The sequence below is a fragment of the Corvus hawaiiensis genome, chromosome 6 (genome assembly GCF_020740725.1).
Source record: "Corvus hawaiiensis isolate bCorHaw1 chromosome 6, bCorHaw1.pri.cur, whole genome shotgun sequence".
Taxonomy (NCBI): domain Eukaryota; kingdom Metazoa; phylum Chordata; class Aves; order Passeriformes; family Corvidae; genus Corvus; species Corvus hawaiiensis.
The window spans coordinates 65,663,684-65,680,840 of NC_063218.1; the positions used below are offsets into that span (position 1 = coordinate 65,663,684).

Genomic DNA, 17,157 nt, shown 5'->3' on the forward strand with positions numbered 1-17,157 from the left:
AGAGCACAGGAATACAATTCCTATCCAAGTATTACTACTGGGCCATTTCTGCAGCCTCAGTCCTTATAGCTCAAAATTTGTTCCTTTCAATTCGATGGCAAACTGCTGTTACTGTTGATTGGATAAAATATGTATTTATAAAAAGGAAAGACCATAATTTGCTTAAAACCTGTGTGATGGAGTTGCTCCTGTTTCTTTAAAATTCCATTTACTGCTGAGGTCAGCTTTATTTTCATGAAGACTCAGCAATCAACTCATGAAAAAATAAATTGCACCAACTAGAATAAAATCGAATTGACTTTTTTTTTGGAAGGAAAAGGAATCCCTTTTAGAGCTAAGGCTGCTCAATATCCAAGGGGAATCAGGTTAAAACAGATCTTTTGTTTCTGACCATTTATCATTTGGAAGTTTATAAATGCTAGATCATTCTGCTATCCTACATACAAAGAGAAAGGTCTCCAATTCTCTTCCATCCCCTCAAAACTAAACCAACAAGTATCCTCTGCACTCTGGCAAGCCATGTGCCAAAAGCATTTTTCTCTCAGAAGCAAAAAAACCCAAAAGGATGCATTTGCTGTCAGTTATGCCAATGAGACTTGATGAAATCCATGAGGTTATTCAGTTCTAAATGGGAACAGAATTTGAGCAGAAATTAATTTCCAGACACCTGGGAATTTTTCAGTCTGTTTCTGTTACTTCCTGCAGGTAAAATGTCTGTATTTACTTGATTTTTCCAATTCCCTGCTTGCACCTGCTGGTTTCAATTCAGCTTTAGAGTTTCCCCTGGCAGCTGAGAGGGGATTTGGCTTCTTTTCCTTGTAGAGGCCAAAATGAAGGTGAAACAGGCACATGCCAGGTCTGTGTTACATCAGGAGAGGGTGCTCCAAGCTGGAAAGCCGTGAGGATCCTCTCCCTTGGCAACTGTGCGACTCCCACCTGTAAAACCTCAAATCCACACTTACCACGGCCACACCGAAACTGCTCTTTCTCCCCCTGCAGATTTGTTAGCCAGCTGTTTATAGCTCTGCACCACAAGTATTAAAAAAGTATCATTCTAAGCTGATACAGAAATAAAAACCAGCTTGACTGGGGATGGGGTGAAAGAGATTTCTTAAATCTACCTGCAGAGTTGAACTTCCAAAAGCACTTGAATGTCTTTGGAGTGTAAGGATGAGATTTTCAAGGTGCTTTGATATTTATTTGCCATCAAAAACCACTTAAGCCGATCCAATTTTCTAAAAGCATTTCTAGCCATACATTTTTCTTTCTTATGCAGATGTTTATAAATGAACATGATTGTTGTACAATGATGCAAAAAGTCTGTCACCCGTCCCAGCCTCAGCAGACAAACCAACCCAAACAGATGGAGTGCAAGCTCACATGGACTTGAACTTAAGAGGTTAAATTTTCTTCTTGTTCCTTACATATTTTTCTTCATTTCTTTCCAAAAAGAGAGGAATCAAGAACACAGGATCCGGAGGCTTTAACAGGCAATAGCTGGAAACAGCTGAGCTCTGCCTGCTGCCAAGTTTTATTAGTTCTCCTCACAGCAACAACCACTTCCACAGACACAATATTTACCAAACATCATCTCCGTTGAAATTAAACACCCATAACGCTGAAAACCACCAAATACTGCGGCTGTGTGCACTGAGAAGACCTGGGAGAAAACAAAGACTGGTTTGATGGGACCAGTCCCATTCCAACAGCATGGGAAGCACACTGGTGAGGGGAAGGAAAGCACCACAAGCAGAGCACAGATGGCAGCTGCAGGGAGCTCATAAATCAGTGTGCCAGCAGAAACCCAGAGTACACAGCAGCAGAGGGAAGGCAGACAGACAGCAGAGCACTGACAGGAATGGACCACACACGGCACAGCCACCAAGGAAACCGAGCAGAGGAGAAGCACTCCAGCCTCTCCCCCATCAGCAGCATCAGCACAGGGGGCAGGCAGGCTCGGCCTTGCTGGTGGCCAGAGGGCTGGCAGTGAGCAGCTGCTGGAGAGTTCTCAGAGTCCTGTGGGAAATGCTTCCTGGAGATACCCCAAAGCTGCTGGAAGGACTCTGTTTACACGGCAAACACAGGGCGCGCTCCCCGCCCTCCGTTATCGCACTGTAATTCCCGGGCAAACAGCTTTGCTGCAGGAAGTAGGGAAGCTTCCCAGGTCCTGGGCTTGATCTTCAGCACAAACACAGCTCCTGAAGTCCAGGCAGCCAGGGCAGCATTCCTCAGAGACAGGAGAGCAGGACTGAGCATGGGAGTACTGGGACAGGTATGGCCCAAGAGGATAAAAGCCTCTTTTGCCTGACAGCAGATAGACAGCTAAAGTACTGCACAATTAGTGGGTTTATGACATAGAAAATTGATGACAAAGTCCTTCAGTAAAGAACATGTGATCAGTCCTTGTTTAGCAGTGACAAAGGAAACAGCGGGTCCTGAGCATGGAACCTCCTGGCTGGCAGGACAAGGACCTGGTGGCACATCCCAGCTGCTTGTGCTGGGAGCACAGGGCGGAGCTGAGCCCTGAAGTCAGCTCCTGCATAGTCACAGGAGCACCTGCAGGCTCAGAGGGACTTGCTGACACCCAGCTGCAGCACCCTAAAGGGAAGAGCCAAACAACGCTGGACTGTGCAGCTCAGCTGCTCCTGGTGAGCTGGGCTCGCTGCTGCCAGGCCAGGTCAGTGGCACCTGCAGCCAGTTTGGGAAAGGTGATGTCAAGGGGCCCAGGGGGCACAGGCAGGAAGGTGGAAAGATGAAACGCTTCACCCTGAAAATCCTAAGTGATAGTCCAAGGTCTCACGAAAGGGTTAAATTAGCTGTAATCTCTTCAGGCCTTATTTGCTGCATTCAGACAAGCAGGACAGACAACCTCACCCTTCTGCATTCCAGTTTTCCCCCTGAGCAGAAAGATGGGCTTCATGTCAACAAAGAAGCTGAGATTGTCCCCGTTTTGGGGGTATGTTCCCAATTTCCATTATATCTCAGAATCATCTGTCCCTGCACCGGTGTGAGACGTGTTGACTGTCACCTCTGCTGCAGCGGGTGATGAGCTCTCTGAGGCAAAGGACACTCCCAGCCCCCAGTGGTGACCACCTGTGTCAGAACCTTCTTCCTCCTCCTCCTCATTCTTCTGCAGATCTTGGTCACTCTCATCACCACCATCATCATCTGCTGCATTGTTCTCAATCACTTCAACCCTCTCTCCAGCCTCGGGGTCCACATCAGTCTTAAACCACACAGCTTTGTAGCCATCATCTGCCATGTGCCTGTCTGTCTTGAGGATTGACTTCACTTCTTTCTCCTGTCCAGCCTCTTCTTCCTTTTCTTCCTCTTTCTCTTCCTGGTCGAAGATGACAGTGGAAGCTATGGAGCCTTTTGGGAGACTCTCCATTTCCTCTGCACTGGAGGAGGGCAAGGAAAGTGCTGGCTGCTCTGGCACAGGAGTCTCTGCCTGGACACTGCTGGTTTCTGACGTCTCACACTGCTTGGTGCTCACATCTGGCTGTTCATCTTCCTGGTAATATTTGTTCTGGTGACCCCCAGAGATTTCCTTGGAGAGCTGCAGGAGGAGAGACACACTGTGATTGTAGTGACAGGAAAAGAGATGGGGGGCAGGAGGGGAGGGGCGGCTCCAGTGACTGAGCTCCTGCTCAGGAAAGTTCAGCTTGGTTTGCAGTTAGACCTATTTGAAGCCAGGGAAGATGCAGATCCCTGGAACAGACATTTTTTATTGGCTCCATTTCTGGAGTTTTCTCAGATAAGCGGGCTTGTTCTCCGGGAGGGCTGAGCACCAGCACCACACACTGATCCGTACGCTCCCCACTCTGCAATGGGATTTCCCTCCCTCAGGGTGAAGGACTTTTGTTACCCACCTGAGCTATGTGCTCTGGACTTACGTCCAGGCTCCTGGCAGGCCCAGCCGATGGCACAGACCAACATCTGCTCAGATGAATTACACCCTAAACTTCCCAGTGACTGATCTGCCAGGGACCTGAGAGGTCCAAAATTAAATAGCTCAGGTGCAGACGAGTGTCTGAGCCCAGGCTTTGGGATCAGGTATGAAGGGACTCTCCTCTCCTTTGACTATGGAGGATGAACAGTGGTTTATACCACAGACAGGTGTTTTTCAGAGACCACCCCTGATGTGTACCACATTCATCCCAGCTTTTGTGCTCCGTGGAGCTGTGGTGCTCTCTTTGCCATCATCCACCATTTAGGTCCAGCCTCAGGGGCACAAAGAACAGCAGCAAACACCACCAAAGTGATGCCACCTCTGCAAACTTCATCTCGGGAGTGATTCACCACCTTCACACAAACGTGTAGTACTTGGACAGCCCATCCATACTTTAAACCCTCCTCAGATCCCACTTTCTAACTCTTAGAAGTTCAGGTACAAGCAAGGCACTTACCTTTTTCTTCACCACGTATTTGACAGGTTTTCCATAGCATCTACTGGATTTCCATACCAGCACTCCAAGGAAGACTAAGGCAACTAACAGCAGTGCTGCTAACGTGCCCCCTAAGATAGCCATGTCCTGAGCAGAGTACATCTTGTCAGAGGGGGTTACAGCTGTGAGGAGAACAAACCAGTGTTACAAAGCCTAAAACTGGCAGGCAGCATTTTCCAACACAACCCTTCACTGTGGGAGAAGCTCCGACCGATGTTTGAAGGGCAAGGAAGCATCCTGTGCTGCAGAATGTGACAGTGATATATCTGATACCACAGAAAACCTTCTTTTTTTGCTGTTCTAAAAGCAGAGGACTTCTTTTTTATTGCACAGAAGAGTGCCATTTCCAATAAATTCCATGAAATGGAAATAGCAGCGATTTACAGGACAGTGACTTTTACCCTGTGATTTAACTAAGTTAATAAATACCCGACTGCATCAGGCAAGCAGATGCTACATGGAGTAAAGCTGCTTAGGTCTTTGACTTTCCCACTTCACCCTCATACAGCAGAATGCAAAAATGAGGTTTGTTTGTCCATCTGTGTGTGAAAATGCAAAGCTTCCTTTCATCTGGAACATCCCCTCCAATACAGATGAGCACATCAAAATAAGAAACAAAAAAGCAGAAGAGGAAATAGGAAAAGCATTAGAAAGTCCCAGGACAAGGAAAGCTTTCCTTCCCTTTTTGTAGCTGTAACAATATTGTCCAGCCTGCTCAGGGGCAGCTTCTGCTTCCAGCCACTGGTCAGTGTCAGGTATTTGTACAGAGGTTGACACCAGAGTGGGAAGACAGTACCATTCTCAGCTTTGCTTGGTGGTGGTGGGATTCTTTAAGTTTTCCAGCCTCGTTTTGTAGTGTAAGTGACTCTCATTAATGATTAATGAAACAAGGTTTTTTTCTCCTGCTGCCCTGTTCATGATAATGAAATGTGAGTATTCCCTCCTTCAGTTTATCATTAACACCTTGGAGAGGATTTAGGAGCTCAGCGAATTTTTGCTGCTTAATCCTGTCTCCTGGGGAGCCAGAGCCCACAGAGAGTCACAGAGCTGTGTAATTCTGCACATTCAACAGCACCATTGCTTTGTGTAGCTTGGGCAGCAAGGGCAGCATTTCAAAATTGTCCCGAAGTGTTGGTACATGCTAGGAGCATTTTCAGCTCTGTGTGCTGACACCAGGACTAGTTTTATGCTGAGCTGGGCTGTCCCCTTAAATGGAGTTTAGGTGGTTTTTAGCTGTGAAGTGACACTACCTTTAGGGAATCTGAATTTACACCCAGGAGCCCACTTGTTTTTCCCACCCCATGAGGGTGGTGATAAGAGGGTGAAGCGATGGAATCACTTCAATCACACATCATTGTGTAGAATCCAGTGGAGCCTGGGCATTGTCTGCCTATCCTGAGATGATATTGGTTCATCTTAATCCAAAGCATTAGAAGCTTCATGAACTTCCAACCCAATTTCTTTATAAGACCAATTTAAGAGTCGTTTCTCAGCAGCGTGGAAGTGTGAGCTGTTTTTACACTGACAAGGTTAAACAGTAGCTGGAGGGGTACATAGGAAGCCTCATGTCTATCTTATTACTCATGGGCTGTTTCTCCTGTAAGACCATAAAATCCTGGTGTAAAAGAGCCTGACCTGACCTGAGCAGAAAATGCCTTGGCTCATAGGCAAGCCTGGCTTTGGGGTGTGCCAGCTGCCCTCTGCTCTGCCTAAGACAGGCAAGAACCTTGCAGTTTTCTCTGTGCTTGGCTAAAAAGGAGCAATGATGTACTGAGGTCTCCTTTGCCATGATAAGACATCCTGGGTTATTTCCCAGCATGAACCAACCCCAGACTTGGCTTTGGAACAACAAGAAAAGACACTACAACACACAGCACCACTTAAACTCTCAGGAGGCTCCTTGAGGCGTGTGGTGACTGTGCTGTGAGGATATTGTTGGGGTGTTTTCTCTCTTAAAGCCACCACGGAACCTCCTATAGGTACGGCGCTGGCCTCAGCCCAGGCCCACAGACTTCAGCAGGTGACCCATCATGGCCAGTTTGCCTCAGAAGTAGAAAAGACTCCCCAATCAACTCCACAGAGCAGAAAACAGGGACTCCCCCCAGCCTACCTGTGGCAAGGATGACCTCCACGACAATTATGGTGCTTGCCTCCTGCAGGCTCAACACATCTTTTCCAACAGCCTGTGGAAGAGGGGAGAGAGATGGCTCAGGGACTTCCAGATCTCCAGCTCACTCTCAAAGTCTGTGGGGGGCCCTTGGAGGACAAAGTACCTTGTCCCTGTCCTCACCACAGCCCTTCGCTGCAGCGGTACAGCCTGGTCACAGAGGAACAAGAGCTCTGAAGATTCCCTGCCCTGGGAATGGATGAGCTGAGCCACGTCCCTGCTGTGTGTTCAGCTCCCAGCACAGTGCAGAGCACAGGTTCTGAGGCGGCGTGGGGCAGGAGCAGCAGGTGTTGGTACCTCGCTGTGCCCTGCCCGTGGAGCTCCGGCAGTGCTGTGGGCACGCTGGCTCAGGCAGCTCCACAGGGCTCGGCACTGTGCCAGGCAAGCCTCGGGCAGCACGTGGGCAAAGGGAACATCCAGCTTCTTACAAGTCTAAAGTTATTGACTGCTTTCTTTGACCCAAGCAAAAAGAGGATTTGAATTCCTCCTTCTTTTCCACGCCCCTGCCAAAATACCCAGGAAAGCTGCCCTACCTGGATGGTCACGGTTCCTGGGGACTCCAGCACCCTGTTGGTCAGGATGAGCCCATCCCTCGTTGCGGTGAAATCGGTGCTGTTTTTGAGATAGTACTCGATGTTGGGGTTGACTTTCTGAAAAGTCAGAGAGTGGGTGATCAAACCACACTGTGCTTCACGTGCATCTTCCCAACAACCCCTTGGCAGGACTTGTCCAAAACACCTGAGGTATGAGTGGGTGTGGAGAGCAATAAATAAACCTGGGCTGAGCAGGTGAGAAAGGCTGAACTCAGCTGTGTTCACCCTGTTGCTCAGAGGTCAAGAATGTATCACAAAAACATTTTAAAAATCCCAAGTCTTAACCCAGCTTGTGTTGGTAGCTTTAGTACTTGTCCAAGCAAAACACACCTATGCAAGTGATCTGTGTGGGATTGGCTTTGGAAGAGAGGAGTCCAGCAGCTTCTCCCCATTACATCACACCATAAGAGGTTCTGATCTCTGTGGAATTTCCAAGGGAATATAACACAGAACACTAGAGGACAGCGTGTGTTTGCCTCTCCCCATCGCCCCTCCCTTGTGTTTCCCAAACCTGCTTTAAGCCTGAAGCAGTGAGACAGAACACAGAGCACTTCTAATTTCTTACATCAGGGAAATCGTTATCCATTGCTGTTATCACCAGAGGGGTGGAAGGATCCCCAGCTTGGTAGACGAAGCTTCTCTGGGGCAGCCCAACAAACACCGTCCCGTTGTAGAGCCCCTTCTCGAAGTAGGGTGGATAATCACTTTTATTGATGACCTTGATCTCTACAGTGGCTACAGAGTATTTCCTTATGTTGCTGATCTGGGTGGCCTGGAGGGAAAAAGAGAGAGATGCCAGACTTCTTCTGCCCCTGATGAGACGTGAAAGGACAGGCTCCATCCCAAGCCCGTTGCAATTCCCAACTCAGCAGAATGTCCCCAGGGTTAATTCCTTTGCTGTCACCACCCACACCTGAGGGGAAACTCTCAACTGCTGCAGGAGCTTTGCATGTGGGTTGGTGTAAGACACAGGTCAAACACTGGGCCCTTCAAAAGAAGGGGTGTCACCGAGTTATTGCTGAGGTCATTGACTCCCGTTGAACCCAGGCTGCTGCTCCCTAGAAATCCAGCTGTGCTGGGGGGCTGGCTGTAATGTCATAACTTACCATCACTTGCAACAGAAAGGAATCTGGGGAAGTCACTATCTTGTTCATGGTTAGATTCCCTGTGTCTGCACCCACTGAGAACACTTCGTCTTTATTCCCTAGAGAAAATGCAAAGACCGTTCACCATCAGATTCTTCCGTGAAGTGACCTGGAGCTCACAGACTCATTCTTCCATGTCTCAGTGAAAATACCCTCAAAGTATTTCCCTTGGGTAAATACCATTTACCCAAGAAAAAAAGCTGTTTTCCTTGCCTGCCTGGCTGCTCCAAAGGCTGGGAATGCTGGCCAGAGATGCAGAGGGACACATTAGAGGTGTGTGAACCCAATTAAATGAGGTAGGACAACAAAGCTTTGCATTTCCAATGCCTAGGCCCACATATTGTCAGTCTAAGGTACGATAAATGCCCAGAGCTTCTGGTGCAGTTTGAGGACAGAAAATCTCCATCCAGTTCCCAGTTAGCTCTGGAAACGCTTATTTCTCTCTACTGACTATAAGGGGAGCCTAGAGACAAACCTTGTGTTTATGTACAGGTAGAAAGCAGATTCCTACATCTGTGTGAGAATCCTAAAGGCACCTATGTAGGATACATGTTGTAACATAAGCAGAATTTTTAGTTCTCTTCCTCACCCTGAGACACCGTGGGCTCTCTTTTGACAAGGATCTGAGTCATTGACTGTGGGGAGGGAGGCCACGCTCCTTCCAAATGCCAGTGGAATTTCAGGTTCTTTAATACACTTGATATCAGGAGGATATTCACAGCTGAGGTGCCATGAGGCATAATAGGTAAAAGGAGAGGAACACTCCACTTGGCCAATATGATCTTTGCCTTGATCCTTTTGGAATCAAGACTGAAACAGGGCAGATGAGGTAGTGGCAATGTGCTGGGGAATAAAAACATAACTCTGGGCAATGAATGGAAACGAGGCTGATAATGTGGGAATTTTAGGTTCGGCTCAAAGACTGCATGAAAGTAGCATGACCAGGTTGACAAAATCACTTCTAAAAGCTTAAAGATAAAACACGTCTCATCTCGCAAAAAAGCCAAAGTCTTTCTGAAACAGATTTCATTGAGATCAGTTTGTGGGACTGTAAATCTTTTTTTTCTTCCTCTCTGTACAGTCTGTTTCTTCTACTTAATCCACAATGTTCTGTGGATCTAGTTATGTTTCTGTAACAGAAACAGAGGGGCAAATCCCAGGCCCTCCCTCAAGTGCTCTCGGCAGGTACCAGAGGAGACATGAGCCATGTCCCTTGCGGAAGGTGACAAGGTCTACTCACCCCCAACAATACTGTACATGATCTTGTCATTGATGGTGTAGTCAGGGTCAACAGCATAGAGGGGTCCTGGCTCCAGGAGGAGCGGGTCTGTCTGCAACAGCAAGGCAAACAATTACACACCACAAGCCAGCACCAGATCAGCAACTGGAGCTCTCCCATCCCAGCGTGGATCCAGTGGCTCTGCCTGGGCAGAACGGGATTAGCTGCTGAGAGGGGTCTGTGACAGGGCGGAGGTGAGACAGCCTGGAGCTGGTGTTCCAGCTCCTGCCTCTCCTGCGATGTGCTGTAGGAGCTGAGAGAAGCAGTGCTGCTCGGGGCGGGGGCGTGATGAAGGCTCCCTGTTCTGCTGAACCATCTGCATTACAGCTGGAGACCGGCATGAGCTCATGGAAATTATTCAGTGCTTCCCACTGGGAACAGCACCAGGGGCACTGTCTGAGCCCTCCTGCTCACCGACATCTCGGAGATGTTGACCCTGCCGGAGTAGGGGCTGCTGATGCAGACGCTGGTGTCATTGTGGACATGGTTGCAGGGCAGGAACCAGGGTGCCCGGGTGTCACTCTGCTTGATGACGATGGTTATTGTCGCAGTGGCCGTGTTGGTGTGGTCGAGGCTGGACACAGGCCTGTCCTGCCCGCAAGGCAAAGCACACCGGTGAGACACAAGTTTCACTGCCTAAACAAGGGCTCATCTGCCAAAAGCAGTGGCCTGGCGCCCTTTAGCCATTGTCACTCCATTCTGTTTAATTAGCAATCTGTGTGGGGGTAGCTAAAGCAGTGGCTTATCTTGTTCTGCTGACAAAGGTGGGCTGACTGCAGGTCTGTCACTGGAATGATGGAAAGCCTGCTTCAAATGCACACCCCCCCCTCCTGCTATCCCAGAGATCTCCCATCCAGACTCACCCTTCAGGTAAGAGGGACCAGGCAAACGAGGCATTCTGTTCTTCCCAAACCACTTACCCTCGCATACAGGAGCAACGTTGTTGAATTAAATTTGTCATAGTCCAATGCTTTTTGTAAATAAATTTCTGGGTTATTAACTCCTCTTATGGCAAAATAACCGTCTGTGTCCTGGCAAGGGAAAAGGAAAAATCCTATAGCAGACTCAATCACAGGCACATTCCAAATCCTGCTCATTGCTGTGTTTGTCATCCCAACAGGACCTTTAATCCTGGGGACCTGGATGAGGGGCAGTGTGGGAATGCCTGAACTACTTAATCTTTGGTACTGCACACTGCAGAAAGGTTTGTTCTTGTGAATTTCCTCTCCCAGACCCCCAGCTTTTCCTGCCCACCTGCTCGGCAGCTTCTGGATGAAGTCAATCACCTCATTTATTTCCTACATTTAGCCAGTTGCCAACAATCCTTGATTTTGGGTCCCTAACAGCCAAGCAATCTCACTTCCATGCACGAAAAAGGTCCAGGATGGCTCAGCCTTTGAGAGCTGGCACGATCACCCACCTTAGCCTAACACAGCTGGACTTTGAAAGAAACTGTAAAGCCAAGTTGAAGTATCATGCGCTGCATTTCACTCTATAACCTTCCTCACCTTGGTTCTCTTTTAATCTTATGCCTCTGAATTTCTAAATCCCTCTGGATTTACACCAATGTGAATGCAAAGTCTGACTCTAGAGCTGAAAAACTGGTGGTTTCTGTTCACAGACACTTAAATTCCCTGGGGATGTAGAGATAACACAGGCACTGTCTGCTCTTGCCACAATGCTTTTCAAAAATGCAAACATACATTTGGTTCTTCTCTTGAATTTCCTTTTGATTTTCGTTTACAGCCAGCCCTTGCACTCTAGGCTGGCATTAGTTTAACTGTGTGCACAATCCATTTCCTGTGTTGCTGTTGCCAGTTAGGGCAAGGACTCCTTTCCCCGTCAGACTCAGCACAATTCTGAGCTCCCTGAGGTACAAAGGTCTCCTGTTATGTTTACAGATTATGCCAACAAGACTTCCCTGAGTCATATGGCTCTGAATATCCTAGATGAAAATTTAATCTATACAGTGCATTAAAAGTGTGAGCAATAAAAGAATTCTATACCTGCAGCATTGATGGCTCTGTTCTGCTGACCAAATAAATGTTTGGGTTTTGTAAAAGATGAGAGAGCTAAATGCAGTGACCTTCTCCTGAAAGCTGGGGTTCTTCTGAATCCAGCTTCTCCAGAGCTACTGTTTGTCCCCGGAGATGCTCACCTGCACTGTGGTAGTGAGTTCATAGTAGATGGTGTCCAGGTCAGCATCAGTGGCACTTAATTCTTCACGGGTTACAATGGTTGTGTCCACTTGTGTATCCTGAAAAAACATGTTGTTGTGGCTATTGTCTGTGTGAAATGGATTGAAGTCCTCTCCCTGCTGACCCTTCCTCAGTCCCACAGCACTCAGTGAGGCAGTGCCCTCTTCCCTTCCAAAAACCCCTTACCTCTGGAACGTCCCTGGTGAGGTTTGGCTGTGCAAACACAGGGCTGTTGTCGTTCTCGTTCAGAATGGTGACCAGGATTTCCAAGGAATCACTCTGCAGAATGGGCAAATCAAAGAATCAAACCCAAAAATAGACTGTTGGGGCTGATCCTGCTTTGCAGAGTGACCAGAGGGGATGGTGTAAGGACGGGGGCTGGATGTGGCTGGGGTTTGCAGACAGCCCACATCCTGGGGTGGGATTGTGGGCTTGCTCCCACCTCCCCTCCACTGGCAGAGCCTTGGCGCTCTCTGTGACTATGAGAGCAGCGTGTCTGTCCACAAGGAGAAGGACATCTGCCCATCCCAGCATGGGGATTAGGAAGAGCAGAGGGAAGCAGGTGTATCCCAGGGCTCACCACTGGGAGAGCACTCACCTGGCCAGCAGGGTCCTTGCAGATCAGGTACACCAGCAGTGCGGGGTCTTCCTGCGTGAAAAACAAACCCACCCACTATAGGAACAGCCCAGGAGTGCAAACTCTGGCTAAAGCAAATGAGCCAAATTCACACTGTGCTGATTCAGAAATGCTGCTGGGCTTTATCATATTTTCAGGTATATCTAGCTTTTCCTTTCTTTCCTTAATGCTTGGATCTTGTTTATGATGACATCAAAGCAGCCCCATCTTCCAGGCTCTCTCCCTGCAATTTCTGTAAGATGTTGGCAGAACTCATCTGCCATTCTCTGTCACCTCAGGTGAATTCAAACAGATTTCTTTTAAATTTGAATAAATCAGAAACATTCTATGGCAGCAAGTACAGTGGCACCTGCGGGGTGTTAACTCTGGCTGTTGCTCTTTGCTCAAGTAAATGTGGGTTTTTACATTGAAAGGGAACTTAAGGATGCCTGTGGCTGAAACAGAGCACTCCAGGGAGCTAAAATAATTTAGCAGCAACCTAAGTGAACACAATGACCTTTTATACCGCCTTTCTGCTTCACACAAGATGACAGAATCCCAGAATGATTTGGGTTGGAAAGGACCTTAAAGCTCATCTCATTCCAACCCCCTGCTGTGGGCAGGGACACCTTTCACTATCCCAGGTTGCACCAAGCCCAGTCCAGCCTGGCCTTGGACACTTCCAGGGATGGGGCAGCCACAGCTGCTCTGGGCACCCTGTGCCAGGGCCTGCCCACCCTCACAGGGAAGGATTTCTTCCTGATATCCCACCTAACCCTGCCCTCTGACAGTTTGAAGTCACTCCCCCTTATCCTGTCATTCCAGGCCCTTATAAATGGTCTCTCTCCATCTTTTTTTGTAGGCTCCCAAACTCACACAACTGACATAAAACTTATTTCCTTTAGAAACAGCTTAAGAATCACTGGAAGACTACAGGTTAAAACTCATTGCATCCCAGCATTATCCATCCCAACCTTACAGCCTGCCAGTTAAAGGCTTACCTCATAGTCCACACACTTTGTCAGCCACAGCTCGGAGCCCTCAATGGTGAAGAATTGGCCATCGGGGAAATTGGGATCAATTGTTAGGGTGAACCCTGGCTCCACGTGGATGGTGGTCACCATGTAAGGACATGCATTTTCAGGAACGCTTGGTTTGCTGTTACTGACAGAACATCCTGGAAAAACACACAAGTAAGATGCAAAATTGCCCAAGGATTCACATTGTGAAGGAGTTGGGTGAGAGCTGTGGTCACAAGTTGTGGAGCGAAGCTGTCTCGGAGCCTAGCAACCTCCCACCTGTAACAGGGCCACCCCCTCCCAGGGGAGACTTTCCTCGGAGACCAGGACCTCGTGAAAGAGCTTACCTGGTTCCTGTGCCGAAACCTGTGCCAAGAGGGGCAGCAGGAGGAGCGCAGACAGGAGGAGCCAGTGAGGAATAGCCATGGTGAGCTGCCAGCTGCTGAAAAATCCCCTTTTCCAACTAAGCTGATCTTCTCTGTGTTCTGCCCTGTGCCCTTGTCTGAGTTCACCACTTTATGGCATCGAAAAACACCGGCTGGCTGTGGATTGCCGTGGTTCAACCTTTGCCTCTTTGCCCCATTGGATGACTCATTGAAGGATTTACCAGTCATGGAACACGATGACACATAAATCCTTGCCGGGTCTTTCCTAAACCCTAAACTCTCTGCAGAAACAAGGATATCTTTGAAGCAGTTCAGAGCTCACAGTCGAGCCCCTGCCCAGCTGAGCATGAAGGACAAGGGCTGGTACTTCAGAAGCTGCCTGTGTACTCCAGCCCCTCCCACTGGGAAGGGGGCAAATTTGGTTTCTGATGTGCCAGAGATGGGGCCTGTATCCCACAAGTGGATCCCAGCAGTGACAAGGCTCAGCTGCAGCCCAGGGAACGCCCAGCAACTCTGTAGGGAAAACATATCTCCTTCTACCAGTGGCTGCTCCTCGCAGAGATGCTTCCCAGAATCTCCCTCCAGGAGATTCCACACCTGGAAATCTTCAACTATTTGAATCTCAGCAGCTTCCTGAAGTTTTCAGGGGACCTCTGCTCTCACTGATCTTTTCAGGTTCTTTCTGATTTCAGGATGCTGCACCTCAGCCAGGTGGTTATTAGAGGCTTAATGAAATCCAGGTTGTCAACACTCCTTCCAAAACTATTCCAAAAGGAAACTTTCCTAGCAGAGACTTCCTATGGACCAAAATGAACAACTGCCAAGGTTTGTTCAGCTCCTCAGTAAGGGAATGGTGCTTAGGTGAGCATTTGAGTGGGAACGGCTCCTTTTGCAGGTGCCAGGTCCATCACAGATGGTGAAAACTGCTGGAGCAGCATGGGCTGGGCAGGACTGCATTCAGCACAGGATCGCAGGTGAAGATCCTTATTTTAGAATTGCTCTCCAAAATCCATTGGTTTTACAGGAAAGCTGGAGTGGCTGTTCCATCAAAGGGGGGCAATCTGCCTATGTGGCACGGGGACAGCACATAAAACTCATTAAGTGGTGGGAACAAATGATTCCTTGTGGAGCTTTGTCTTTAGTGGCTCTGACAAAGCCGGGCCATCAGCTCCAGGGGCAGAATGGAGCAGAAACAAAGTTTACAGGGAGCATCTCTGTTGTGTAGCTCTCAGAACATTTCTTTGCCATAAAACCTAACATCTGGCTCTGTTCTTGCTACATGGAGCCCTGATTCTGACCTCTGTGCACAGCTGGACTGTAGGCACTCCCCACTCCCAGCCACGTGTCCCACCATGCCTCATGTAGGGGAATCCTGGCAGAATGCTCCTCCCCAGCATTTCTAATGATCCAAGGCCTCGTAATGGAACCACCCTTATTCCCAAAGAGCAGCCAAGGCACAGGCACAGCTAACCATCTTTATTTGGGATCAGCAGCAGGCAGCCAGATGCCAGCACAGAGTGGAAGGGATGTGCTTTACCCAGGCTCCATCTACTGACAGCAGTTCACACCCACGTACATTTAACTTCGGATAATCTCAGAGGTTTCATCGGCTTTTGACTGCTTTCCAGGATTATTTTTATTTATTTGCCTATCTCAAGAGTTTTTCCTAAGCAAGAGCTTCCCTGTTTATTTTCAAGGCCATACATGTGCAAAGCTGTCTCCTTGGCTGTTTCTTTCCCTTCACCTTCACTCAGAACCATCTGTTTCTTCCTTCGTGTCTGCAACCAGCTGCTTAGCGAAAGGGCAAACGTACTGGCTGGTAATGGCAGCAGCCTCCCTGGCATCTCTGGCTGAGCAGCTGTGGGAAGGGAAAAATGAAGGATAGTTCATTATTCCCAGGAGCATGGACTGCAGGAAGTGTGACAAGGCCACCTTGTGACATTCAGAGATGACTCCAAGGAGCAGGTGTATGATAGAGGGGTCGTGGCTGCCTGCTGCCAGGCACTCCACAAATGCACAGTGGTGTTTCACCCCCACTGTGGACACAAGAGGTACTAAGGGCCAGGTTATTCCTCCTAATTATAGTGATTTAAGAGTTAGATGTCTAAGGGAAAGTTGTTGGCCACTGGAAAAGACAATACCCAGGTGTGGGACGACCCATCCTGAGGTGTGTGTTTGAATCAGCAGCTGAATCCAGACAGGGTAGCAAAGGCTTTCTTTCAATTTTAACCATCAGATCACATTTCCTAATGGGACGAATAATTGCTTCAATCCAGAATGACAACTCTTAGGAAATGATTAGGAAAAGATATTATTTTGCTTCCCTGGGTTTTACTATTTTTAACAACTGACTTTTCTATGGCCGCTCATGAAAGTCCTCTTTTGGCTCCAGCATTGTGGGGCTCAGGGCCACAGAGGTGACCAATCTCTCCCACCTACCTGGTGTTCAGAAAGCTCTGGTACAACCAGAGAAAGCAGAGTTCCTCAGGGTTGTTTACTCCCTCTCCCCCTTGCACATCTGTGTTGACCGGGCCAGGAGAGCTGGTTTAGATAAAGAAAATTAAAAATAATTAAAACCTCCAAAACACCAATAGTGTAACCATAACCACTTCAGAGCAGCATTTGCACCTTGTGTTGTATCTGCTGCTGTGCTCGCAGACGTGGCCTCGGCGGGGGCTGCTGGCCCAGTGTGGCAGTGAGAGCCACGCCTGGGGACCGGGACACCTGAGGTTTCCTCTCACCTGCGCTTTCGACCCATGAGGTTCTGGATGAACTTCTGAACCTGGGCGTTGCCTCTCATCTTGCTGTACTCGCTGGTGAACAGCCCATCCGAGTGCCTCTGGGACCTGTGTGGGGACAATACGGGACAGTGGCTGCTCCTCCCAGCCACGGCACAGCCATGCCTCTCCTCCCACCTCTACGGGCCCTGTACCCCTGCCCTTTTCCTCCTCATCTTGGGCCGCCGGCGCCGGGGAGGCTCTGCAGCTGGGGAGCTCAGCGCCACGGGCAGCCCCTCAGTGCAGCATGTCCCGCTGGAGACTTCCCTGCCCCAGGAGGGTGGATGTGGCTGCTCCTCACCTGTCCTTGAGGCCCACCAGGTTCTTGACCAGCTGCCGCACGTAGGCGTTGCCGTTCATCTTGCTGAGCTCGCTGTGGAAGAGCCCGTCTGCGTGGCGCTCCGACCTGCCCGGTGGAACAGCGAAGGGGGGTCAGAAGGTATGGCTTAGAACCGCCCCAGAAAAGGCATTAAACACTCCTGCCTCAAGACAAGAGAGTCCCAAACGCACACGGGCAAAGTTCCACAAA

General features: G+C 48.9%; 1 protein-coding gene across 2 annotated transcripts; it reads right to left on the bottom strand.

Moving 5' to 3' along the window:
* Positions 1 to 1,476: 1,476 nt before the first annotated feature.
* Positions 1,477 to 16,378, bottom strand: CDHR5 (cadherin related family member 5). 2 transcript variants are annotated; one of them, XM_048306682.1, is made up of 14 exons: positions 16,291 to 16,378; positions 13,448 to 13,623; positions 12,429 to 12,479; positions 12,017 to 12,109; positions 11,791 to 11,889; positions 10,553 to 10,663; positions 10,047 to 10,223; positions 9,594 to 9,684; positions 8,315 to 8,412; positions 7,774 to 7,980; positions 7,149 to 7,265; positions 6,559 to 6,631; positions 4,410 to 4,570; positions 1,477 to 3,559 (listed from the first exon to the last, which is right to left on the bottom strand). In XM_048306682.1, exons 2-14 carry the CDS (start codon positions 13,568 to 13,570, stop codon positions 2,975 to 2,977), a joined length of 1,986 nt encoding a protein of 661 aa, XP_048162639.1. In that variant the 5' UTR covers positions 13,571 to 13,623; positions 16,291 to 16,378; the 3' UTR covers positions 1,477 to 2,974. The 2 variants fall into 2 exon arrangements, with proteins under 2 accessions (XP_048162639.1, XP_048162638.1); XM_048306681.1 differs by lacking the exon at positions 16,291 to 16,378 and adding an exon at positions 13,813 to 15,222.
* Between the last annotated feature and the right edge of the window lie 779 nt (positions 16,379 to 17,157).